General features: G+C 45.1%; 3 protein-coding genes across 10 annotated transcripts; all 3 read left to right on the top strand.

Moving 5' to 3' along the window:
* Nucleotides 1-656: 656 nt before the first annotated feature.
* pnisr (PNN-interacting serine/arginine-rich protein) lies at nt 657-9,486 on the top strand. 6 transcript variants are annotated; one of them, XM_035424512.1, is made up of 13 exons: nt 718-882; nt 1,397-1,514; nt 2,331-2,446; nt 2,780-2,959; nt 3,564-3,796; nt 4,167-4,320; nt 4,631-4,824; nt 5,469-5,615; nt 5,767-5,866; nt 6,507-6,560; nt 6,966-7,163; nt 7,579-8,641; nt 9,090-9,486. In XM_035424512.1, exons 3-13 carry the CDS (start codon nt 2,359-2,361, stop codon nt 9,118-9,120), a joined length of 2,442 nt encoding a protein of 813 aa, XP_035280403.1. In that variant the 5' UTR covers nt 718-882; nt 1,397-1,514; nt 2,331-2,358; the 3' UTR covers nt 9,121-9,486. The 6 variants fall into 6 exon arrangements, with proteins under 6 accessions (XP_035280413.1, XP_035280385.1, XP_035280423.1 ...); XM_035424522.1 differs by lacking the exon at nt 1,397-1,514 and having other exon boundaries at nt 657-758; nt 7,582-8,641; XM_035424494.1 differs by lacking the exon at nt 1,397-1,514 and having other exon boundaries at nt 657-758.
* Nucleotides 9,487-9,540: 54 nt separating this feature from the next.
* On the top strand, nt 9,541-16,733 carry coq3 (coenzyme Q3 methyltransferase). Of its 3 annotated transcripts, none has more exons than XM_035424568.1 (6): nt 9,541-9,619; nt 11,219-11,368; nt 12,610-12,709; nt 13,662-13,904; nt 14,315-14,474; nt 15,176-16,049. In XM_035424568.1, the coding sequence occupies exons 1-6, from the start codon at nt 9,603-9,605 to the stop codon at nt 15,394-15,396; spliced, it is 891 nt and encodes a 296-aa protein (XP_035280459.1). In that variant the 5' UTR covers nt 9,541-9,602; the 3' UTR covers nt 15,397-16,049. The 3 variants fall into 3 exon arrangements, with proteins under 3 accessions (XP_035280459.1, XP_035280451.1, XP_035280442.1); XM_035424560.1 differs by lacking the exon at nt 9,541-9,619 and adding an exon at nt 9,714-10,403 and having other exon boundaries at nt 11,219-11,356; nt 15,176-16,733; XM_035424551.1 differs by lacking the exon at nt 9,541-9,619 and adding an exon at nt 9,715-10,403 and having other exon boundaries at nt 15,176-16,733.
* A 943-nt stretch (nt 16,734-17,676) lies between these two features.
* On the top strand, nt 17,677-18,632 carry faxcb (failed axon connections homolog, metaxin like GST domain containing b). The gene has a single exon (XM_035405400.1). The coding sequence runs from the start codon at nt 17,708-17,710 to the stop codon at nt 17,975-17,977; it is 270 nt and encodes an 89-aa protein (XP_035261291.1). The 5' UTR covers nt 17,677-17,707; the 3' UTR covers nt 17,978-18,632.
* Nucleotides 18,633-26,568: the final 7,936 nt, after the last annotated feature.

Genomic DNA, 26,568 nt, shown 5'->3' with positions numbered 1-26,568 from the left:
ATCTATGTTATTACACATTCACGTATTGCGCAAAAGAGCAATACGTGAATACTCCACAGAGGGCCTATGGTCTGACAAAAAGTAGCAAATAACATTTTTTATGACCAGACCGGGACGTGTCTTGAAAGGGCAAGTGTGCAAAAAATATACGGCCTTTGCGCATTGAGCAAGCATGTTAACTTGCTTGTATTTAAATTAGTTTTCCATCTCCACTGATTGGTGGAAAAAAAACATTGTGGTGTTTTCAAATCATGTTTTAAAAATGATACATAAGTAGCTATATAAATACATTATTATCATGATGAATACTATTTATCGAAGTTGTTGTTGCTGTTATAACCATTACCAAATGTGAAAGTAAACATCCATTACAAATGTGTATAACTTGGACCTCAATTTTACGGCTATGAAACCTCCTTCTAACTATGTCGCCTATGTGCATCTACGTCGCCTATTTGCGGCTATGCAACCTACCTGTAACTACGTAGTCTGCTATTTTGTTTCAGTTTTAATATTGTTTACAAGTTGCTTGGCGCATAGGTGTGATCTATGTGACGGTGCCGCATAATCAAAGTTGGCAACCAAAACAAGCTGTCACTTCCAATGATAATAAACAGCAAATGTTAGCTACAAGTATCGTTTGTCAGTAGGGGCTGTGAACAAAAGGTCAGGGTATTTCCTTTTCCTTTGTGTTTCCGGGTCGAAACATTCTTGCCGCCATCTTGTCTGCAAGGCGGAGAAGAAGCGGCTTGGAGGAGGTGGGAGCAATACATCGAGCTCATATTATAAAGATTCGTTATCTCTTTATTACTATATAAAACGACAGGCGAATATATGCATTTGTAGTTGTATGCTAGCAAGTACAAATATATCACTTCAAAGGTAAAGATGTGCAACTTTAACCGGTCTGTTTTTTATTATGCGCCGGCGAGGCCCCTAGCTGAGGTAGCTAGCCAGCAAGCTACATCAACGGAGTTTGACTGAATTTAGGTGGCCAACAACGTCGCATTAATCGGACACGTTCTATAGATCAATACTCTAACAGTGCTTTAGCGCACTCTTCGTATAATTGCATTAATCAGTGGTTGTTTTTTGCTAAGTTAATGGCTACTGTGTGTCAGCTGACGTTATGTGCAGTGTTATTGCAACTCTGATGTTTTCACGTCGAAGGCTTGGATAGCTAGCAGTTTAGAATCTAGTGAATCAGAAATGAACTGTTACGCTTTGTCTCGGTAGATGGCTTACTAACACGTTATACCCGTTTAAATGGCCAATTATATGAAAAGTAGTCGCTTTTCAATATAAATGGAACCGACACATACTTGAGTGTCTAGCTAAGTATGTAGCTTATTAACTTATTTGTAGGTAACGTTAGCTCACTATCACTAATTTAAAGGTATCTTGAGCGTTGATGTTAATAGAGCAAATCGGTGGTGACCAACAACAAGCCTGGGCAGCATTTTTCCTCGTCTTCATGCTACTAGATCTCCTGGCGTAGCTAATTGCTTTTAACGGTAATTGCTAACATAGAAAACCCATGCTGTTATTAAAATACAGTGCACAAAAATGTCAGTTATTTGAAATTGCATTTGTCAATACCGGAGTTTGCAAAAATACATAAACTGCATATGACACAGTCGAAAATCTGGAGGAGGAATGTTGGTTAAAGCTGAAAACGTTAAATTCTCTCGCTTTGAACTTGCCTTGAAATAATGTAGCTGTGTAGGACTCGCACAAGTACGAAAGAAATGTTAATTCTGGAAGTTTAAACCGTGAGTAATGTTTTAACCACAATGTTTTGTAAGTTGTCCAATTAAACACAGAACCACAATTTGAAGTCCCCAGATTCCTGGAAGGTGTATTTGCACTTTTGACTACGTTGTTAGTTTTTAAGTGCTACAGTAAATATCTTGAGGTATAAAATATTCCACATTTGACCTCAGTCGCCCTGAACTCCAGTAAGTAGTAAGGAATTTGCTGCAAAATCTGACTGATGTTGCCCTTTAGGAGGTGTGTGATGTCTCTAGTTTAAATTAAAGATTAATGTCATAATACTACTTGTAACAGTGATTTTGCTTCATGATGGCCTTTAGCTTCCCCTCAAATGGTTAACTAACTCCAATGTGAATCATATTGCTCACAGGGTAAATTAATTTAGTACTCCAAACGCAAAACCGGGGTTTTATCAATGTACATTCTGCTAGTGTCATGTGATTTAACAGTTCTTGCAGTCAATTGTAGTAATGCCACCAATGTCCATAGCCCCCCACGGTTACCTCGTATCTGTAGATTTGTAGTCTTTTGTCATGGTTTTGTGTTGTATTTTGTAGGTCCCAGCTGCAAGAGCCATAAGGAGAGATGTGGGATCAGGGTGGACAGCCCTGGCCACAGTGGCCTTTGAGCCAGCAGCAGTGGATGCAGTCCTTTCAACACCAGCAGGATCCAGGTAAGGGGTCACCTGCAGCTCCACTAGCTAATGACAGGCTATGTTAGCTACCGTAACACGCAAGTAACTCACACCAGCTACCAACATGCACATACGCAGAAGAGTCCACACACACATCAGTGGCTCTTTTAATGCTACACAGAAGATGTTCACACTATCAATCTGGAAAGCAAGCCCAAACGTAAGCCTGGACACCCCCTCTTAAAACGTAAGCTGTTGGTTCAGGTGAAAATGTACTGCTGTTTAGTTATTGTTACTGGTGAAAGGATCTTCAGTAACCACGCAGGGCTGGGTGTGGTACATTTCTGATGGTCTGTGTCTCTATGGCTTCAGGTCAGGTGGACTGGGCAGCACTGGCCCAAGCCTGGATTGCTCAGAAAGAATCAACGGGTACCCCAGTGGACCAGCAGCCCCTTCAGCCGAATGGGCAAGAGGTCCAAAACCTGGAGCCTGTGCCAAACAACCACGGAAACTTCCAGAATGACCCGTCATTCAACCGGATGTGGCAGCCAGGTGAGGGAGTGCATAGTTTTTTTTGTTTGTTTTTTCCCGTCCCCTCCCCCTTTTTCCCCTTCCATTTTGGAATTGTGAATTGTGCCTCTGAAGGCACTGCTTTGCTGCTTGCATCTGGGTGAGGAGTGTATCAGCTGAAGTACATACACTCCTCCTGTGCACTCACCTGTGAACCAGAGGCCATTTTACACCCTACAGGCCACACTACAATGGGAGAGCTAGCACTGATCTAAGGGCAGGAGCCTCACTGATGACTGCTTGCTCATCAGCTCATTGAATGAGCTTAAAATTCCTGCAAGTGTCTGGGGCGTTTTTTAAATAGTTATTTTTCATTGTGGAAGAGTAGGAATAATGCACCGTGTAATGCAGTTTCTTTTCAGCATGTTACTGTTACTTTACATTACAGGCTTATCCAGAGCGACTTACACAACTTCATTTACATTGCATTCATTTACACAGCTGGGTATATACTGAAGCAATGCAGGTTGCTCATGGTACGACGGCAGTGTCATACCTGGGGATCAAACTTGTGAGCTTTACGTTACAATACTACTGGCAAGGCTGTTTGCCCTCAATAGTCCCCTCCTCACTCCTCTGTCTCCAGAATGGGGGATGCACGGGCAGCCCCCTCCCCCGCCCCCTGAACAGGCCTGGATCCCCCCCGGGCCCGGGCCCATGGAAGTGGCACCCCCCTCTGAGGACAGCAACAGTCAGGACAGTCTGGAGTTCGGGTCGGACGCCCTGCACGGGTCGTTCCCCCAGAACAGCCACGGCTTCTCGAACACCCCCGACAGCTTCTCCATGGCCCCCATGGCCGTCAACCAGTTTGACTACCAGGTACAGTGCGTTGATTTTACCTGGGTTATATGTAGCTCTGCATGTTTGTATATACCTTCATTTTAATGAACTGGAACTTATTTTATTAAATATTTTGGTCATCGTCTGGATGAGCTTTGTTTTCTGTAAATGATGTGCATGGGTCAGCGGCTGGGGTTTGCTTTGCGTTTGGAAGTTCTAATGCTGGGACAGCACTCGGTTTTGAGGTTTTTCAGACTTTCTGTTGGTATTGCTATTGTTTTGTTCTGCAGCTCTGGTGATTTGTTTTGCGTTATTTATGGGAATTTGAGTTTGAGAGGAAAGGTAAGTGTGCAAAAGCGGCGAGTACAGCCTGTAGCGTTGCTGATTCGGGGTCCTTTTCTGTCTCCAGCATGGGGCTGCTGCTTTCGGACCCCCCTCCACAGGGTTCCACCCCCCGTACTGGCAGCAGGGCCCGCCCCAGAACAGGCGGGACAGACCCCCGGCTTTCCGAGAGCGTCAGAGGTCCCCCATGCAGCTTCCCAAGCAGGAGCCCCCAGCTCTGGGTGAGTGTGTCGGGCTGCAGGTGTTTTCTGCTCACACTGGTTAAGCTATACGGCTTTCTCTCAAATGGTAGGGATCAGGGGTCCGGTTTGTTACCGCTGTACTGATATCATCTGCCGAAAGCCGTTCTTAAATCTCCAATGTACAGTTTGCACACGAGATGCATGCACGCACGAGACGCTTACGCGCACATGCACTCACACACGCACCCATACACACACAGACGCATGCATGCACGCACACATACGCACAGATATACACACACACATGCACGCTCACAGTGTTTAACCTCTCCTGCTCTTTGTGCTCCAGATGCAGTGAAGCGGCGCACTCTGCCCGCGTGGATCAGGGAGGGGCTGGAGAAGATGGACAGAGAGAAGCAGAAGAAGCTGGAGAAGGAGAGGATGGAGAGACAGAGAGCCGAAATGGTCAAAGATGAGGAGAGAGAGAGCGACTTGGCAGAAGAGGAAGGCGATGGACCTAGACTGCCTCGAAAAAGCAAATTTGTAAGTGTTGCTTGTAAACTGTCCCCGGTATGTGTACACTGAGAACACTACTGGTGACAAACATCCCGCACAGCCATAAACTCACCGTAATTAACACGCATCGCACTCCGTAATTAACACAAGGTAATTAAGTCTTACCGAAACATTGTGTGTTGGTCTACAGTGCTCTAAGTCTGGCAGGCTTTTAACCGAATCAGAGGAGCCTGGGCTTCCTGTTATGAGTTTCTCTCTGATTTCATTGGCATGTTCCGCGTGTGCCCTCCCCTCACTCGGAAGGGAATCTAGGAATTGGGGACCCCTGTGGTTCTGCAGTGGAGTCTGATGGGCTCATCAAAATATTTTGCAGTATCTTCTAAGAATTTTTGTTTTTCCAAAAATCATAGTTTGAATGTGAGATTTAAAATATTGAATATTTTGGGAACATAACCTTGTACATTTGAGGGACTTGGCAGAATTATAATTTTATTTAATGTATCTCATTGAATACAGTAGACAGTATATGAAATCCCTATTTTAGGTGCTTCTTTAGACAATACTGTTTGAATTCCAAGTCACAAAAGCATTGATAGTTAATCATTTTGTAGGAGAAGCGCTCATCTTTGGGGTCTTTGAAATGTAAGCGTTTGGGAACCCTTGTCGTACAGGACAGTGATGATGAGGACGAGGAGCAAGAGGAGGAGGAGGTGCGAGCTCCCGTAAGAAAAAAGGAGTTTGTGAGCCGGAGCCCGTCCCCTCCCGTGGAAGACCAGAGCGAGCCAGAGATGACTGAGGAGGAGAGAGAGTTCCAGTTGGTCAGTGTGTCCGTCATGTCACCCATGTCTGACTTGCGATTGGCCGGAATATCCACCGCTCAGTTTTGGGTGGTTCTGCTTGGTCACTCAAGGAGATTGAAGCCAGGGATGGAACAAAACACAATACATTTTTTTTTGCTGATTGCCACAGATGTTGTTGACCAAAACCCTCCTGACAGAAGTGTTGTTGGAGGTCACCAACGAGGAGATCTTCCAGGTGGCCAAAGAGACCCACCGCAAGGCGACTAAAGGTCAGTTCCCCGGCCGGCCTACTCTCACGCACACCAGCCTCTTCCCTGTACAGCAGGCCTCATCCTCACCACTCAAATGTTAAAGTAGAGTTTTAACCCTGTATTCAAGCCTGAAATGATTCAGTTCTTCTTTGCATCTTTTGTAGAACAGCTCTGGTGTTCATTGGCCTACTGTGTACTGTGCTGCAGAGTTAGAGCGACATTGTCAGCCATTTTCCCTCAATGGACAGACACTGGCTTACAGAAAGATGAAAGGCCTCAAAGTGACAAGCCTATTTCCTCATCCTGGAGAAGTTTTTTTTTAAATTTTTTTTTGTCCTTTTGCTTTTTGTGACTTGACTGGTGTGAGCGCTGAGCTGCTAACTGGCCCCTGGGTGCTCTTAGGCTGGCCCCAGGAGGAAGTGCTCTTAGAGCAGAGCGCCGCAGGCGGGCGCCTGTCGTGTGCTGAAATGCGCTGTGATCTGCATGTGAGGGGGACTGTGTGCTAACCTTCTCTTCTCTCCTCTGTGAAGGCAGCGCCGCGTCGTGCCTTTTATCCGTGTGCCCCGCCTCCCCCCCCCCCCCTTCTCTAGACTCATGCCTTTGAAAATGGTGGCTGTATGTTTTAACATGTTGTTCCTGTTGTTGATGTGAATCAAAGCTCCTGCCAAACAGCTGGCACAGTCAAGTGCACTGGCTTCTCTGACCGGCCTCGGTGAGTGTGACCCCGCCCGCGCGTACGGGAGGGTGGTGGGGGGTGGGGGGGGGGGGGTGGGGGGGTTTGAGGGGGGAGGGGGGTTTAAGAGCAGGCTCGTCGTCTTCACTCTCCTAGACTGCCTTATTGATTGATCTGACAGCCCCACCCTGCATTTGAGCACGTCCACAGCCGTCCTCGTTGGCAAGCTGAGCGGCTCAATTAGGGTCAGGCTTGCCCCAGCAGTACCTGTGTCTCTATGCTGTTTAACTAGAAGCATGCTTACAGTGAGTGGGCTTTTGTCTCAGTGGGGTAGAATGCATGGTTTTAGACAGCCAGAGCAGGGGGGGGGGGGGGCAGATGCGGGGTAGGTGTGTCTGTTCAGCGTCGGTCTGTTGTAAAAGGGGCGGGGCTTTGTTGCCACAGGGGGACTGGGGGACTATGGCTCCGACGAGAGCGAGGGGGAGGAGGAGGAACGCAGCGCCGGGGGCTCGGAGTCATCCGACACGGACGAGGAGGAGCTACGACACCGCATCCGGCAAAAGCAGGATGCCTTCCGCCGCCAGGAGAGGGAGCTGCTGCTGCAGCAGGAGAGACACGCGCTGGAGGGACAGCGTGCACACGGTGAGGGGAGGGGCCTCGCCCATATTTGGTTGCGGGAGGGAGGGTCCCTGCCCAGAAATGGTGTGAGCTGGAGCCTTGCCTTATTATGGTGGGCGGAGTGGGGTGGACTCTCAAGTGAAGGGGTGTGGGCGTGGCACCTGTTTACGTCAGTCATAGCATAGTCTCTTAGCCTTCCCTCCTTTCCCTTTTCTTTTAAAATGGTGCACGTTTTTACATTTACATGTATTTATTAAGCCGATTAGTTTTCCCAAATTACTCTTAAGTTATATAGTAAGATTAGATGACCACCAGCATAGATTTAAAAATGGAATGTAACTCTGTGGTAAAAATGACTGGCAATCTGGAAAGCCATTGCTTTATTATGTATAAAGACTGCGTTGTAACGGAGGCCTTTTGTCCTGTGTTCCTCCCCCAGAAGACATGGCAGCAGGGGACAGAGGGGGCAGGGACAGGGGGGACAGTGAGGAGGAGCAGGCAGGCAGCCCAGAGAAACAGGAAGTGAGGGAGAGGGAGGCGGAGCCGGCTGCGGAGAGGCGCAGGTCCCGCATCGAGCCGGAGGTCGGCGAGGTCAGGCGGGCGGGCGCCGGGCGGGAGCGGGCGGGGCGGGGCGGAGGGAGCGGCAGCGCCACGCCCAGCGAGGCCCACAGCGGCGGCAGCAGCTCGCGCTCCAGCTCCAGCAGCTCCTCCAGCCGCTCCTCGTCCTCCTCGTCCTCCTCGTCGGGCTCCTCCCGCAGCTCGTCCCGCTCCTCCTCCCCGCCGCGGCGGAAGAGGCGGCGCAGCAGCCGCTCGGGCTCCCGCCGGGCGCGGCCCCGCAGCCGGAGCCGCAGCCGGAGCTCGCGCAGACGGCGCGGCGGCGGCGGGGCCCGCGAGAGGAGGCGGGGCAGCCGGGCCCGCAGCGCCGGCCGCCGGAGGAACCGCTCCCGCTCCCGCGAGCGCCGCTCCAGCAGGGGGCGCAAGAGCAGGTCCAAGGACAGGGCCAGCCGCAGCCGGAGCAGCCGGGAGCGCAAGCGCAGCCGGGACCGCAGCCGAAGCAGCCGGCGCAAGCAGAAAGCCGTCAGCAAGGACAGGAGCCGCAGCCGCGAGAAAGACAGGAAGAAAAAGGAGAAAGAGTCAGAGAGGAAGAAAGACAAGCAGAAAGCCAAGGAGAAGGAGAGGAGGCAGGAGAGGGAGAGTAGCTCCACAGTGCAGGAGGAGAGGAATGGCAGGTCTAAGAGGAGGAAGGAAAGCGAGCACACGGACTCCCACGGCGAAGCCGCCAAACTCTCCCGGCAGGATAGCAAGGCTAGTAAGAAGGGCTCGGGTAAGCCCAGCAGGAAGTCGTCCGACTCGGAAACGAGCAGGAGCAGGTCTCCTTCCCCTCAGATTAGCAAGGAAAAGAAATCCAAAAAGTCAAAACGTAGTCGTTCAAGATCGACGGAAAAATCTCACAAGTCTGGTAAGAAGGCAAGCCGCAAACACAAGTCTAAGTCACCATCAAGGTAGTATTCAATTTTTTTATATATTCCTTTTCACAACTATTCTTGTGTTTTTCTGTGTCTTGAAATCTTGTGTAGCCAGTGCTTTTCCATCTGATTTTACTGATGAGATTGTTATATCTTATTGTTTGACTTAAGAAAAAAAGTCAGCTTTTAACTATAAAAAATGTACTTAAAAAAAATAAATAAATACATCTCCACGTAACACCATTTTCATTGTTGGAGGAAGAGAAATTCTCCATAGTGCCCCCAACAGAGCACACTCTGGGGCTTCAGAATGAGGTCATCACTGGAGCACAAATGACTTGTCTGCTGATTTCTGTAACTTCATCTGTCATAGTCTGTCTGTGAAGTGTTCAGTGTCTGTGTGACTGCTTTGAATGTTGACGCTGCTGGTGCTGGAAGGTGTGCCTGGCGTGCTCAGTAATGCCTCGTCCTTTTTCTCTTGCAGGTCAAACTCTCCCGCCCGTCGCTGGCGTTGAGGAGTAGTTCCTCCCTTGATACGTGCACTTATTTTAAAATTCCATGAGTTTTAAAGGCTTGTCTCATTATAGAGGCAACGGTGTAGGTGACCTCGCCCCTGCCCCTCCCCCAGGCCTAGTTCCCCTCCCCTCCCCTCCCCTCCCCTCCCCTCCCATTCACACAGAAACTATGTAAATAAGTGTAATATTTTTAAGGTCTGTCTGCAATACAGGACATTTTGAACGCTAGGTTTTGACTTGTACGACACAAAGCCAAGGAGGGTTAGTTGTCAGTAGAATCTTGAAGTTGTAACATTTTAAAAACACAAAAAAGTGAAGACTCCACATATTGTAAATTGTTGTCCAATAAAAATGAGTGGTTCTGGCTGGGTTGTGTCTCTATATTTTCCTGGGAGGCCCAGAAGGCCCATTCTCCATGTGATGCATTCTGGGAAATCGCCTGCAGCAGGAGAGCTGAAGCTTTGCCAAACGTGTGCACTTAAATGAGAAGGCATTTGAGGTAGCGTGTTTCAAAAGAATGTTCCTGCACTTTCACTTTTAGACTGGGTATATAGGAAATAACGTAATATTTAAATCTTAATAGAATTACGACGTGTGAATTCAAAATATATTTATCTCAAATGTTGTTCTTCCCATGTAAACGTTCGTCATAAAATATTGGTATCGCACACTTAAAAGTTCATCGCTAAAGGCCCAACCCGATCCGAATGAGACGTCATCTGGATCCTCATCAATCACTGACAATGCTTGCGCATAGTTGCTAGTGGCGCGATTAATCATGAAAACGAGTAGTGCTAATTCTAGGGGTGCAATGGGGATTTTTATGAAGGATGCATTAATTTTGATAATACGTATAGAACAAACTGGTCGGCGATGAGGTAAACACTTGATTAATCGGGAAGCCATTTGGTTCAGGAGTGGGATACAAATAGGAACTGTTGTGCGTCTAGTAGTTCCTAGTCGAGCACTTCTGTCGGCGGAATGGCTCGGTCACATTGACAGTTCACGCGTAGAGCTAGTGTGAAAGGCAGTTGTATGTACCTGGAAGTCATGTATTCAGCAAAACTGATGTCTTCTACGTCTTTTGGTCTCTGTGCTGGCGTGAAGTACCGACGTGTAGCAAAGTCTGTGGAAGTCACTTCGACACTCGTTTTTTCGCGTTCTGTGTCCCAGTGGATTACGGAGTATGGACAACAGAAACATTCTCCCAAACGTCATGCGTTCTGGAGGAATATTCCGCTGAGTGCCATGTCCCGTGCTATAAGGCATGCTAGCACGACTGTGTGAGTTCACTGCATCGCTGCTGTTGATTTATTCCACTCGTTTACGTGTATATTGTGCCTACACCATGACTGGTGGGCGTGTGTTGTTTTAGCCAAGTTAATCAGCCCCTGGTTGGATGCCATCATGTTCACCGGTTCATGGTCATAATGCAAAGTTTTACGAATAAACTCGTCTGTTCATTCTACTTTCGAAAAATATATACATTTTTAACTCGAAATTATTTTTAAAAATACAATTTTAGTCGAACGTAGAACCATTTTTAGCCAGCAAACTACAGAATGTATATTTTATTTAATATGATCTTTAGACTGATTGGAATTCCGTTACGTATTCTAAGTAGCAGCCAGTAGGTATTGGATTGCACCGCTCCTCTCGCTGTTCATTTACACTATCGGACGTTCTAGTTCAGTGTATAAAACTGACAATGCAGCAGCCATGATGGCCACGTTTAAAAAAGGCATCAATCTTTCAGCCTACGGATTGCATGTTGGGAAGGGGGTAGTTAAGTGACAAGTCTTGTTACTTTTTCTAAAGAGATTGAGAATAATGTATATTATATTGTATTATGTGGCATCAAGGGCCATAGGGCAATATGTAATATGTTAAACACACAAACTTTGCTAAAATCACTTAAACGAGTGCAAGGGATTTTTTGGAGAGAGAACTGAAATATGAAAGCCCTTAACAAGTGCCTCTGTAACTGAACAATGTTCTGAATAGGCTATCATAATGGTCATGCAAATGTACTTCTTTATTCCTCAATGTCAGTTCTGCACTGTGACTTTACCTCTCCCCCCGCATGCATGGTGTGCAGTGTTCGAGCTGCGGCACAGTCTACCCTGGACCCCAGCGAGACCAAGAAGTTCCAGCTGCTTGCCAACAAGTGGTGGGACGTGCAGGGTGAATTTGCCCCCCTCCACTCCATGAACGATCTCAGAGTCCCCTTCATACGGTGCGTGCTTGTGTAAGTGTGTGCGCGAGTAAAGAACACTTCGATCCGCCTGTATTCAAGGACATCGGTCCTTAATCACAAAGCGCCTGTTTCACATCTCAAATTCACAACCAACAGTTTTTTTTCTTTCTTTTTTTAGATAGCCCAGATGAGTTGTATGGTCTGTCACTGCTGCGGGGGATGCAGTCTCCCTTAAATAGGAAAATGTGAGGTGACACTGTAAAGCCACATTTGTGAGGCTGTCTGCTAAAATATCAGTTTCATGTTTCTCAATGTGGGTCAGGCTTGGGCAGAGACATGCCAGTGCTCCGGTAGGATGGAGGCCTGAGGGTGCTTTGTGGATCGAGCTGTAAGGCCTGGGAACGCAGAATGCCTGAGCTAACTAGACAGAGGAAGAGAGAACAGAGAGAAAAGGGAACAGAGAGCAGGAACAACAGGGAAAGGCATGAAAGAATGTGGCCATCGGTGAGGAGGAGAGGTTGAAAACGTGACAGAGCGTACTTGCGTGGATCCTGTGAAAGTTGAGGTGGGGGTGGGCTAACACCAGCTCAGCTGCCCCTCAGCATATTTCTGTCATTCTCCAAACCCACCGTTGTCACGGTTATTCTCCACAGTCCATCCCATAATGATCTGCTCCCCACCACCATTGACATGACCGGCGAAGTGTGTGATTAGGCGAAGTGTATCTGCAAGGTTTAGCGAGAGGTGATTTAGACCTGCCCTCAGGGCCTGTTTAAATGAGGCCAGTGCTGCCACCGCTGCTGCTGCTGCAGTTCCTGGCTGTTTGTTTCTGGGCCCGTACTGCAGAAAGCGCAGCGGTGCAGGATGTAATCGGGCGCATTAGAAGCTCATGTTGAGACGGGGCAGGGTGGGAGAGGGGGTGAAGGTCTAGGTTTCTCCTCACGGCCCCGCTCGAGTTGCCCGTCTCGGTCGCCCGAGGACCGATCTATAACTGCCGCACAAACGCAGCGGTTTCGTTTGCGGTAATGAGGGGGGCACGGTCAACGTCGAGCTCATTCTGAGCTCATCACCCCGGGGCTGTGTGTCGCGGGGTGTGCAGGGGAGGGGGGGTTGGAACTGTAGAGGGTGTGGGGCACAGAGCCCCACCCAGCATGTGCTGCCTACCCTCTGAAAAGACACATTCCTATGGTTTCAGCACTGATTAGTGTTCCCAGTTCTGGATTTACAGTGGAAGGTGATGGCATAATCGCCATAGGGCCTTGTAAACTGTGACCGTTGACCTCTCTTTTTAGGGATAATCTGCTGAATGTACATAGCAGCCGGCAGTTGGGCAGACCCCTTTCTGGGATCCGGATACTGGACGTGGGCTGTGGAGGTGGACTGCTTACCGAGGTACTGTCCACTCACCACGCACACTGTGTGTGTATGTGTGTTTGTGCACACGTGTGTATGAGCGTGTGTGTGTGCGTGTGTGTTTGCGTGGGTATGTGTGCATATGTGTACGTGGGTGTGGGTGTGCTTGTGTGTCTTTGAACGTGTGTGTGTGAGATATTGATTTTTGTATGTGTGTTTGTGAGTTTGTTGTATGTGTCTGCTGGCTGTGTGTGTGTATGCATTAAGTGGGACACGCTATTTTAAGCCTTTTGTTATGAAGTGCAAATAGATTCTGTTAATAAAGAGAATAATGTTTCCAGATTCAATCAGAATTTCATCCCACAGCTTTAAGAACAAATTGAGCGTCAGGTGGATTCACATTTGATGCTCTGGCAGTATTTCTGGATGGTTCTGTGAAATTTGTGCTTATAACAAGAGTCACATGCTCAGGCAAAGGCCTTTTTGTTGTTCTGTTTTATTTGAGTTTGAGTGGAGCAGGCGCTGTCAGCCTTGCTCACACATTCCGAGCCAGGCGCCGTCCGTCAGGGCTGGTTTGTGTCTGATGTCACACAGAATCTCATCACCTTTACACACCACAGGCCCGGAGCTCCCTCTGTTTAACTTAGCAGCTGTGATTTTGACCTCCACCCACCAGGGGTAGTGGTGTCAAGAGGAGGGGGTTGTGTGTGAAATAATGGTGAGTGTCCTGCTGGTATGAGGTCCGACACTGGCAGAGATCTGCTGCAGTTTCTCTGGCAAACATCTGTAAATATGTGACCTTGCACCTAATCTCCCCCATCTCACTCTATCTCTCTCTCTCTCTCTCTCCCTTCTTAGTTTTAATTTCAGTTTGCTATTTTTTGCTATGACAAACATACTTTCATTTTGCAAAGCATATAAAGGTAAAGGAAAAGAACCGAACAATATCGTACATACTGTCGTATGAAACAATGAACTTGCTCTTTCCCAGCCCCTGGGTAGGCTGGGGGCAGACGTGCTGGGGATCGACCCTGTGGAGGACAGCATTCGGACGGCAGAGCTTCACGGGTCGTTTGATCCGGCCCTGATGGAGCGGGTTCAGTACCGGGCGTGCACTCTGGAGGAGCTGTCTGAGGAGGAGGCCGAGGGCTTTGACGCTGTCGTGGCGTCCGAGGTGGTGGAACACCTGGCTGACTTGGACACCTTTGCCTGTTGCTGTCACCAAGTGCTGAAGGTGTGTCATGACAGGCTCTCTTCACTCCAGGCAGTAGTATATTACTGCATCAAATACCTGTCAAAAGGTTTAGTCGATGCCCACAGTATCTCCATCATGGGGATCCCTTATTTACACGCAAAAACCATTTGCTTTTATTTAATGCCACAGGAAATAATTCTGCTAGGCTTGTTTGGTGTTTTGGTATTGTTTATACCAGGGCTGCCCAACCTTATTCCTGGAGACCTTATCTAGTGTCTTGTAGGTTTTCACTCCAACCCTAACAAAGCCTAACTCATTCAACAGCTAGAGATCTCATTGAGCTGCTAGTTGGTAGAATCAGGTGTGCCAGATTAGGGTTGAAATGAAAACCCTGATTTGTACTATTCTGGGTTTTTATTCCACTGTCCCCCCTTGTGTGGGCCTTACAGCCAGGAGGGTCCCTCTTCATCACCACCATCAACAAGACCAATCTTTCATACGCGCTGGGCATCGTGGCAGCCGAGAGGATCCTCCGCATTGTGCCTGCGGGGACGCACGACTGGGAGAAATTCATCAGCCCCGTGGACCTGGAGCGCCTGCTGGAGTCTAGTGAGTCTTACAGTGCATTCGTTCTTTCTTGTTTAAAAAAAAAAAAATATGGCAACCACCAATCTAGTTAAATTCAGTTCCCCATTACATCCAAATCCCACCCTAATTTGAATTATCCAATTATTATTTGTAGGCGCAGTCATACATAACCCCTCAATGCCAAATCGTAAGAATTTAGACACCTGTGACTCTCCTCCAAAACACGCAGTGTCAGCTCAGCAGCCCACTGCCTACATCGCACAGAGTTGAATTGGAGGAGGACATCTCACATATGACTATGTTATACAGTCCACGGGCATCCTCCCAACCAGCAGGGTTTATTAGAGAGTGATGAATAGTGGACCCCTAACCGGCTGGATCTACCCGTAACATGGATGACGCAATTGCCAATTACGCGTCTCGCCTGGGCATGGGGCTCCCAGCCCCACGGCACGGTCTGGATTTGTTCATCCATGCACCAAGGCGTGATGCCTTAACTCCCAGAACCATTGCTGGAAATTCATGACTGCTTTGCCTGTCTTTTTCACTCTCTCTGGTGCGGTTTCCATCCTGTTTTTATGTGAATTTTGAAATTGCGCATTAGTAAACCTGAGTGGAAACGGCTAAAATTCAAAGAAACGCTGAAAAGTTTTTCCATTTACAAAACTTTTGGATGAAAACTCACTGTCTCTCTCTCTCTGTCACTCCCTCCCGTGTCACAGGTGGCCTCTTTGTGGAGTCGGTCCGCGGCATGCTGTACAACCCAGTGACTGGATCGTGGAGCTGGACTGAGAGCACTGCCATCAACTACGCCCTCCATGCGGTGAAGCAGAGAGAGGAACCCCCGCCTGACTGCGCCCAGTCGCCTGCCGCCGAGGCCCACGCGGGCGAGCCAGACCCCGGGGCCGGAGGGGCCCCTGGAGTAGGGGCCGGGCACCACTGAGATCCCGGTCTTCTGCTGTGAAGAGACGGACGCTTCAGCTGCTGCCCACACAGCGCCTGGACAACACCGAGAGCAGAGAGCTGGGGGCTGTCTGCACTCTGCTGTCTCTGATGACTGGAAGGAAATGATGTGGAGGAAGTGCTTGAGACACAGTTTGGGCAGTGTTGCTAAAGTAGGGAGGGATAAGATGGATTGGTACCCAATATTGGTCCCTGTATAATCCATGGACTGGAAATGGCAGATTTATGATGTTATCTTCATTTTCCCTTTCAAAGCCACAGCAATACTACAGGTGCTGTTGGACTTTTACTGCACTACATCGTGTGTGTAGGACTGTGGAGATCCATCTGCCTGATGGCCGGAGTCACTATTACGGCCTCAGAGGGATTGCTGGCCATGCTGTCATGGCCCACCTCTGTCGGTTTGCTTTTGTTCATCAGCTAACCGTGCTAATGGTTTATACCATGCAGTTTGGTAGTACCTGTGTGCATAACTCCTTTCTGGCAGCAGCAATTCAATGAATTTGTCAGGAAACGGATGAAAAATACCAGGAGTGATCCCAGTCCACTTAAGAGAGCTGTACTTGGCTATGGCTATGTGACAATGTGATTCATTTACATTTCAGTTTCAATAAAACTTGACTATAATTGTTATTTTGTGTGTAATTGTGCTTGGGTGCATCACTTCATGTTATATAAATTGTTTACATGCTGCACCTGATAGCAAAACAGGATCATGATGTCGGAATCCAAACTTCCAAATCCATGAAATACTATGCAAAGACAAATACAACCAGCAATTCATAAGTTAAGTAATATTATTTAAAAATGAATGCAGTAGTCTATACTCCAATTCATAACAAACACAAGTTGTTCTCAACAATGTTTGGTTTTTTTTCTCAAGAAGTTTGTCCTAAATGGGTATTTCCCCCTTTTAAATGGTTTCACTCTTCATGTAGTGAACGCATGTGGTGACACCATGTCAGTATCAGTTTTACAGCTTGTCGGCTAACTATCTCAAATTTTTCGAAACTCTTCAATAAGTCATGTTATTTACGAATGAAAATATTGTTTTGGGATGTTTTTATCTCCGTAGTCAAATTTTTATTGTGGCCCATAATCCTCATGTATGTTTTTTATAGTGCACTGGAAAACAAACGGAATTCTGTAATTAGTGCAGTGGATTTATCAGTCCCATATAATCGAGTGAGATGGGACGTCTTGTATATGAAAAATAAGGGATTATCGACACTATGTTTCACTCCCTGATCAAAACCAGCACGTTGGAAACATTTGTCCTTGTGTGTGAACAATAAAGCACCGCATTCAGAAGCCAAAGCAGCATGCGGGTGCTACTTCTCTATATTGAGTACTTTTTGCCTTGGACCTGTGATTCTCTGGATGTGTGTGACAATTTTCTGCACCATGCTTTTTCACCTTATCTACAGTACCATGCCTAATAATACACCCCTCTCCTGCTCTGCTGCCTTCTCACCTAGCTCTCACCTGCTCTGTTGCACCTTAACTTCTTTACTGTACTTATTCAGTGCCAGTCAACACCCAACCAAGTGGACTATATTAATATTCCATATATTCAAGAGATAAAAATGTCTTTTCAATACCATACATGCATTGTTTTAATATGTCATAGATGTCACCGTAAAAATGGACTAAAAGCAGCATTCAGCTGCAAGAGACAGTACTTATGCCTGTGAACAGGGAAAATGCCCTCTACTGGTTATACTTAAGAAATATATTCTGCTCAAATGTAGTTAAACATTGCTTCCACTAGATGGTGCACATAGACTTTGTAATGATTTTCAGTGGCCGGTGGTGTAGTCCTTCATAAAGAAACGTGTAATCAGAGTCCTAAAATAAACCTGAAGTTCATGTGAAATTGCACTTTCCTAGTCCAGTTTTAATAATATTTTCTGAGGTCTAAAGAAAATGTTTATACTCCCATTTTATCTTGGAGTTACACTTGTGCTTCCTTTCCAACAGGAACAGAAGGACTCATCCTATTGTCAAGCAACAGCCAATTTTATGTTCCAACATAGTGCTAGACCTTCCATAGACTCACTTTAGGCACTGTAGACATTTTTGATTATCAATTATAGAACTGTTGTAGACGTGGCATAGACTGACTGGAGCTCATGATAGACCTTCCCAAATGGTAGATTTTTACTACTGTATCTCTGATGTAGAAATTTAATCTTGTGGTCTCCTTATCCACCCAGATACTGGATATTTAGGGAGTCTTATGGGTGCTGTGTGGATGTCACCTGCCAACAGATGAGCTGGTAAACCTGGCCATGTACTGCGAGCGGATTCGCTGGGACTTCTGGCTGGAGTGGCACGTGTTCCGCGATTCCTTCTGCTCAGATGATGTGAGCGAGGACAGTGGCGACCCCTTTGAGCTGCTGGACTTCGGGCTTTTCTCTCCAACTGAGACCTCTGAGGAGGAGGTGACCGTGAGTAGCCTCGCCTGCTCGCTCATGGCCGACACCGACTGCAGTGATCCCACACCCTTCCACTCTGACACGAACATGGATGCCTCTGGCCAGGAGCAGGAGGAGTGTTAACCCCACCCCTGCATGCCACACCCCCCACCCCTCCCTTGGGTGTATGTCATCCACCCCAGGAGGTAGACAGGCCTACATTTTTCACTTTTGTTTCGTTTCATAGACCGTACATCAGGGACTGGCCAACTTAAGCTTTCAGCGACTGGCACACCTGGAGTTAGGAGTGATGTCACTACATGGTGAACCAATGAATAGGACCACCTTCCTTTTTTCTTGTATACTTGAAGGAGTCAGGAGCAAGACGTATTTACATTGTAATATTTAATATTTGTTTTATATGCCATTTTAGCTTGATATGTATCAATTCCTGTAAAAAGAACCTTTTGTGAAATGGATCAGCATTAAGTAATAATAAAGTTGAGGAATCAGCAGAGCTCTTCCTGTGACTCTTTCTCTTGCAGGTGTTTGTGTTTGTGTGATATTTTGTCAGATATAGAAACAGCAGAAGTGTTCTTGAGATACTGGCAGCTCTGCTCCTGCTATGTAGATATCAGTTCTGCTCATTTGCAGAGTCTTATTACACAATTACTGTTGTGTGTGTTTAAGCACTTTTCTGTACATAGATCTGCAAAACTTTGTATGACTTTAGAAGAGATAAGACTTATTAATCTACAATAACCAGATGGTTAAACATTGTGTAAAAATACACATAGAACTGTTTAATTAAATTTAACTGTGACAATTGTATCAAGAAGAATTTTTAATATTTGGATTCTGAAGTTGATTCATCAATATTTATTCTACTTATTACAGTGTGTATTGAAAACAGATTTTTCTCATGGGTGTGGTTGCTGGATGACAGAATTTAGTTATTATTATGTATTTAATGTCATAATATAAATTTACACAGTTTTAGGTTTAAGTTTGTATATATATATATATATATATATATGTGTGTGTGTGTGTGTATAATTGCATGTATGTCTGTATGTCCATATGCATGTCCATATGCATTCAGTGGCCACTATATTAGGTGCACCTACTCAATAACGCAAACAGCCTGCTCCTCCAAACAGCAAATCCTATGGCTGCATCTCAACATACAGACAGCTTGATCGACCTTAGGAATAAGAAGTATTGATAAAATAATAGATGCTACACTCAGTGGCTACTTTGTTAAGTACACCTGGGGCCTCATTTATAAAACGGACTTACGATCAATTTTGATTTTAAGTATGACTTACGCAGACAATCATGTATAAGTAGTTATTTATAAAACCTTACTTTGACGTGGAAATGATCTTATCTCTACGCAAATTTTCCTGCTGGCTATGTAGGGGTATTGCAATATGGGACGCATATGCGTCCAAGCCTGTGATGAACTTTGCATTAGCTTCATGAACAATTTGTTCACTGCAGTGGCAACACACTACCAAGCTACTTGTTTGGCTTTGTTTGTCAACCCACTATTTAGTCCACCGAATAATACGTGTTGCCTGTCTTCAATCTCCTCTACCATTGCCGTGATCTCGTCTTCCAAAAAGTTTGCTTTTCTCTTTTGGTCCATGGTTATTCCTGACTAAACCCTCATTTGTACTAGTATTATATAAGGGGAAATCGTTGATTGTAAGGCACGTTCAGGAGACGTCTTTTTAAGTTAGTGCTTAAAATTTACAAATGGGCTTCTTAGAACCTGCATAAGCAAGGTTTTTTATGCTCAGTATCTTTTATGAATTAAACGTAAGCACACCATCGGAAATGATCTAAGACTAAGTTCAAGTATAAATCTAAGAACACTTTTATAAATGAGGCCCCTGCTTGTGAACAGAAATAGCCCACTCCTTCTTACAGCTAATCATTTGACTGGAACCCAATATAGAGAGTATGCAGACATGGTGAAGAGGTGTATTTGTAGATGGACAAAATATTGGAAAGGACAAGACAAGTAATCTGAGAAACTTTGACTGTGGTATGATAGTTGATGTCAGATGCTGGTGCTGGTTCCAACATCTCAGAAACAGCTGCCCTCCTGGGATTTTCACACAATACCATCTCTAGAGTTTACAGAGTGGTGCGCAGGTGGGATAAACATAAAAAATACAGAGGGTGGCAGTTCTGAGGGCGATAAGACCTTGTTAATGAGAGAGATCTGTGGAAAATGGAAAAACTTGTTCTAACTAACAGAAAAGTCACAAATGCTGAAATAACAGTGACGTGCAGAAGGGCATCTCAGAACGCACTACGCATCAGACCTTGAAGCAGATGGGCTACAGCACCAGAAGACCACGCTGGGTTTCACTCCAGCAAGAACAGGTAGATGAGGCTACAATGGGCACATGATCACCAAAACAGAATGACTGAAGGTTGGAAAACTTTGCTTTGTCGGATTAATCTTGTTTTCTGCTGCAACATGTAGGTGGTAGGGTGGTGTGGTGAGGGGAATGTTTTCTTGGCACACATTAAGCCCCTTAATACCAACTGGGCACCTTTTGAATGCCAAAGAATGCCTAACCATTGTTACTGACCATGTGCATCCCTTTATGGCCACAGTCTACCCTTTTTAAAATGGATGCTTCCAGCAGTATGATTGCAATGTCACAAATTACGCATCATCTCAAGCTGGTTACATGAACATGACAGTGACTTCAGTTTACTCCAGTGGAATATTCCCCAGATCTCAATCCAATAGAGCACCTTTGGGATGAGGTGGAATGAGAGGTTTGCAGCATGAATGTGTGAAAGAAAAATCTGCAGGAACTGGATGATGTGAACTTAGTCAGCATGGACCAAAATAAAAGTTTCTAGCACCTTGTTGAATCCATTTTGTGAAGAATTCAGGCTGTTCTAGAGGCAAACTGGGGTCTTAACCAGTGAGTATGTATACATGTCTGAATGCGTATAAAGTGTGCACAGTACAGTATATGTAAATTGGGTGCATATTGAGCGTGTATTGGTGCATGTATTTGTTGTACATAATTCTACTTATCGGGAGGACTCGGAGTATGTATAGTACATGCATAATGTGTGTACAGTGAGAGTATAGTTAAGGAATAGCATATGTGTCATTTCTTTATAGTGAGTGTATAGAATGTGTATAGTGTATTTATAGATTTATAGGTTATGATGTGTGTGTAGCCACATGTATGAAGTATGCCCGCATGACATGTATAGTGAGTGCATGGATCACATGAATAGAATGTGCAGTGCATGTTTGGAGTGTGTGTAGTATGCATAGTGAGTGCATAGCATGTACTGTATAGAGAGTAGGTATAGTATGTATAGTGACTATATGGGGTATGTGCGTATTGTAGGTATAATGAGTGTGTATAGTGTATATAGATTCTGTATGGGTGATGTGTATGTAGTAGGCATAGTGATGGTGTGCTGCTGCTCTCAGGCAGTCTCCATGCTGGTGAATGGCGGGGGTCCAGCTGATTAAGAAGCTGCCAGGCGCTGGGGGCGTACTGGAGCGGGAGGCGGGGGCGCTGTGCAGGGAGAGGGACATGGATCAGGAACCATGCTCCCATGGGACGGAGCAGGTGCAGGCTGTGAGCGAGGCCTTTGGGCCTGATGGGGCAGCCAGAGCTTAAAACAATCTGCAGCTCTTTTTAATTTGGGTTTGTGCTTACCCGACCCCTCTCTCTCTCTCTCTCTCTCTCTCTCTGTCTCTCTCTCTCTCTCTCTCTCTCTCTCTCTCTCTCTCTCACTCTCTCTCTCTCAAAGCCTTGCACTGAGGGGCAGAGAGAGACCGAAATTAAAAAGGAAACTCCCATGGCACCAAAACAAATTAGAGCAAACAAATTACACCAAGTCAACAGATAAACACTGCAGCATCTGTCAATCTGGCCTGGAGGAGACGGTGGCAACCACAACTGCCACCATCACACAAACACACACTGACAAAGCTTCATATACACACAAACCTATTCGCACATGCGGACACGCACATGTAGACACTGCCACATACACAGACCCATGCATACAAACAGCAGAACCCTTTACATGCGCAAACTGACACATTCTAACAGGGGTACCCTTTACATACATCGACACTCACACATAAAATCAGAAGCACCCTCACAAACACACGTACTGTCACATACAAACAGACGTGCCCTTTACTGTACATACACTGTGTGGCTGCATCTTCCTTTATGTAATACAGGGCTTCAGTTCAACGTAAGTGCCCAGGTGAAGGGTAAATTATATTACATTTATTTGGCAGACGCTTTTATCCAAAGTGACGTACAATAAGTGCATACCAAAGGTCATTGGAACAACTACAAAACACAGGTCCGATAAGGTACAATACTCAAAAATCTAAAGTGATCAATGGTCACCAGTCCATATTTCAGTGTGAGATGTACTACTTTTCTGCAATCAATTATTTTAAACCTATAACAGTTATAATATGGATGTTTCAGAATTGACCTAACTGTTATTACACTGATCAGTTTTATTATGTTATTATTGTTCAGAACTGCAGTACACGAATCTGACACTCCATACAGGCTGTCTCTCAGCCCGACCCATCCTCCCAGGGGTCATCAAGTGTGCTTTATGTGGGAAGGATGACATCTGGGAGATTGTTCAGACTTTGTTAAGTATCTGCTGATAAATTAATAAAAGAACTGTCAGAAACAAAATGTGTGCTTGTGTGAACATCACATAACCATTTGTCAGTTCTTTAAATACAGACGTGTGCATGTAAGAGAGTCAGTGTGTCTGCATGCAAGTAGTATGTCTGTGAGTGTGAGCAGTATGTGTATGTGAGTGTATGTGGGTATTGTGTATATGTGTGTATTAGCGTGTGTGTGTGTGTGTGTGTGTGTGTGTGTGCATGTATGTGTGTACTATGTGTATGTGAGTGTGTATAGTATGTATATGTGTGTATTAGTGTGTATAGTCTGTAAATGTGCATATTAGCGTGTGTATGTGTGTATGTAGCATGAATGTGTGTGTATGAGTGTGTGCTGCTTTTACAGCTATCTGAAGAGAATGTGAACAAATCCCAAATCATGCTATAAAAATCTATAAAATGAATATAAATAATCACAAAAATATATGCCCAAGGACAGGATATCCATCCACAGGATATGCATCTATACACTTTCAATATTAAGATTGCCAAGCTATATAACTGGCTTGTCTATATATTCTGTGAGATAAAACCTGAAGTATGTTTCCCCAACTTAGTACCTACTATCCAGTGCATGCTACTTAGCACATACTACTTGGTACATACTACCTAGTGCATACTACATAATACATACTATCCGGTGCATACTACATAGCACATACTACCTAGTACATACTATGCAGTGCATACTGCTCAGTACATACTACTGAGTGCATACTATAGAGTACATACTGCTTAGTACATACTACCTAGTGCATACTACGTAGTACATACAGTCAGTTGTATGTATGCATTAGGTAGTAGGTACTAGGTAGTAGTTATTAAGTGATTAAGAGAGAGTCTTAAAGAGACCTGTGAAATTGAAGGCTCGATTCGATTCGCTCAGAAGTCAGCACCAAGTTTCTCAATAACACACACATACAGTGTACCCGCAGAGAGACAGTGAGTGAGAGTTTCCTTTAACACTAGATAGGCCAGAGCAAGGCCATTGTGCTTTGGGAACTTTATAATTAAAATGACTCCCAACACCGTAAATGCTATGTCCTCCTCCTTCTAAGACTTTCCTAAATATTTAGGCTTTAAATAACTGTGTTTTTAAAATTCTAAAAAAATCCACTCAGTAAAGAAATAGTGGAAGTCTGTGCCATTTTCAAACCCCCCAGCAGACAATAGGCAACAACAGGTGCAAATGTGTCGCTCTCTACTCCAGCATGCTATTCAACAATTGAATGACCTGGTGCTTTAAAAATAATTTCCCAAAAAAGCACTATCAAAACTAATTTTGCACGTACAATCACACAAAATCCATTCACTGCAATTGTGATTAAGTTGATAGGGTATGGATGAATAAGTGTGGATATTGTAGTTATAGAAACGATCGGCCTAGAAGTCCGCAAAGATAATTCCATTAACATATTTTCTCTGAGTTCTCTCTGAATCTGAGACTTTGAATAAACTGAATACAATAGCTACACAATAACTGCGTGAAATATCACTGATTTTTGTGCTTGCGTTCTCTGTGGAATTGAGGAGAGCAATGGTGCATAGAAAGCGCATTCCCAGGAGAAGGGAGGGAGGAGTGCGCTGAATGACCAAAGAAATTACCTTTTAAAAATATTGCACTTTGTATTTATTTAACTTTCCATTATGTGTTTTGTCATGCACATTTTCGGGCTTTTCTCAGTGTACATTTTCCCTTAGCCTATATAAGAAAACCACTATAATTTAGTAATACAAACGTTGTATGTGTGTAGTATGTACACGTGTTTAGTAGCATGTGTACATATGTGTGCAGTATGTATATGTGTGTATTAGCATGTGTGTGTGTAGTATGTATGTGTGTATTAGTGTGTGTGTGTGTAGTATGTATATGTGTGTATTAGCATGTGTGTGTGTAGTATGTATGTGTGTATTAGTGTGTGTGTGTGTAGTATGTATATGTGTGTATTAGCGTATGTATGTGTGTAGTATGTATATGTGTGTATTAGCGTGTGTATGTGTGTGTGTAGTATGTACAGTATATGTATGTATTAGTGTGTGTATGTGTGTGTGTAGTATGTATATGTTTGTATTAGCATGTGTATGTGTGTGTAGCATGTATATGCGTGTATTAGCGTGTGTATCTGTGTGTACTATGTGTATGTGTATTGGTGTGTGTATGTGTGTGTGCAGTATGTGTATGTGCGTATTAGCGTGTGCATATGTGTGTATTCGCGTGTGTAAGTGTGTATTAGCGTGTATATGTGTATATTTGCGTGTGTATGTGTGTATTCGCATGTGTATGTGTGTGTAGTATGTATATGTGTGTATTAGTGTGCATATATGTGTGTAGTATGTATATGTGTGTATTAGCATGTGTATGTGTGTGTAGTATGTGTGTAGTATGTACAGTATATGTATGTATTAGTGTGTGTATGTGTGTGTGTAGTATGTATATGTTTGTATTAGCATGTGTATGTGTGTGTAGTATGTATATGTATGTATTAGCATGTGTATGTATGTGTAGTATGTATATGTATGTATTAGCATGTGTATATGTGTGTATTAGTGTGCGTATATGTGTGTAGTATGTATATGTGTGTATTAGCGTGTGTATGTGTGTGTAGTATGTATATGTGTGTATTAGCGTGTGTATGTGTGTGTAGTATGTATATGTGTGTATTAGCGTGTGTATGTGTGTGTAGTATGTATATGTGTGTATTAGCGTGTGTATGTGTGTGTAGTATGTATATGTGTGTATTAGCATGTGTATGTGTGTGTAGTATGTATATGTGTGTATTAGTGTGTGTATGTGTGTGCCTCTGGCTGATTGGCAGACACAGTGCCTCCATCTGCTCCATGCTGCCTGTATTCCTGGAGGCTGTGACCTGCAGGTCATCTGGGCCCTGCTGCTGCCAGACGGACCCTGTGGACCTGCACACCTGCAGACGCCTCGCACCCAGGATCAAATGCTCCGCACAAAGGCAGTGTACCGGGGGTCCACACAGGCAGGTGATGCTGTTTTCTTTACTAATTACATCTTTACTCAGTCACTGGCATCCAGAGAGCTCCAGCTGCCTCCATATACTCCAGCTGCCTGCGTCCTGGACTGTATCCAGCACGTACCAACAGAAGGCTTCCCCGCGGTCAGATGCACCCAGACTGCTTCTCTATGGTCACATGCCTTCAGTCCACTTCTCTGTGGTCACACACGCCCAGAGTGTTTCTCTGTGGTCACATCTTCCCAGACCTCTTCTCCTTAGAGTCACACCTCCATAAACTGCTTCTCTATGAACTGCTTCTCTATGGACATGCATATCTAGGCAGCTTCTCTGCGGTCTCCCATCTCACTTCTCTTTACAGTCAGACTCCTGTAGCCTCATTGTGTAGTCCTTTAGAATTACATTAATGAAGCCACTCCCTTCGAATGTTAAGTATTCAATGGGTATTCAATGTTTGTTTGCAACATAGGAATATTAATGAATGCCAGTAAGCATTTACTCTGAAGGAAGTTCCCTGCTAGATGTTGTTCCATTTAGGTCACTGAATGCAACCCCTGATAGCCAGGAGCTGCTTATGTGCTCCACTTGTGTGTAATAAATTCTCTGTGCAATCTGGAGCTCATAGAAGACTGAGTAACTTGCTATGTTGTACTGGTACCTCACAGAGCATAGATGCTCTAAGCTCTAATAGTAGCTCATAGAGCAGACACATTATAGCAGCCACGCTACACTCTAATAGTACCTCATAGAGCAGACACACTATACTTCAACTGTACCTCATGGAGCAGACACTCTACACTCTAATAGAACTTCATAGAGCAGACATACTATGCTCCAACAGTACATCAAAGATCAGATACACTACACACCAAAAGTATGTCATAGAGCAGACACACTACACTCCAAAATTATGTCATAGAGCAAACACACCACTCCAAACGTATGTCATAGAGCAGACAGGCTACACTCCAAAAGTATGTCATAGAGCAGACACACTATAGCAGACACACTACACTCTAATTGTACCTCAT

The sequence above is a fragment of the Anguilla anguilla genome, chromosome 1, assembly GCF_013347855.1.
Source record: "Anguilla anguilla isolate fAngAng1 chromosome 1, fAngAng1.pri, whole genome shotgun sequence".
In the NCBI taxonomy this organism is placed as follows: domain Eukaryota; kingdom Metazoa; phylum Chordata; class Actinopteri; order Anguilliformes; family Anguillidae; genus Anguilla; species Anguilla anguilla.
This window is presented reverse-complemented; position numbering and strand designations above follow the sequence as displayed.

Coding starts and splice junctions, on each gene's coding strand:
- pnisr (XM_035424494.1), top strand. CDS start 2,359: ATGTGGGATCAGGGTGGACAGCCCTGGCCACAGTGGCCTTTGAGCCAG. Junction 5,867..6,506: donor CCACCGCAAGGCGACTAAAG/GTCAGTTCCCCG, acceptor TGTGAATCAAAG/CTCCTGCCAAACAGCTGGCA. Junction 8,642..9,089: donor AAGTCTAAGTCACCATCAAG/GTAGTATTCAAT, acceptor TTTCTCTTGCAG/GTCAAACTCTCCCGCCCGTC.
- coq3 (XM_035424551.1), top strand. CDS start 10,156: ATGTACCTGGAAGTCATGTATTCAGCAAAACTGATGTCTTCTACGTCT. Junction 10,404..11,218: donor AGGCATGCTAGCACGACTGT/GTGAGTTCACTG, acceptor CATGGTGTGCAG/TGTTCGAGCTGCGGCACAGT. Junction 12,710..13,661: donor GAGGTGGACTGCTTACCGAG/GTACTGTCCACT, acceptor GCTCTTTCCCAG/CCCCTGGGTAGGCTGGGGGC.
- faxcb (XM_035405400.1), top strand. CDS start 17,708: ATGTACTGCGAGCGGATTCGCTGGGACTTCTGGCTGGAGTGGCACGTG.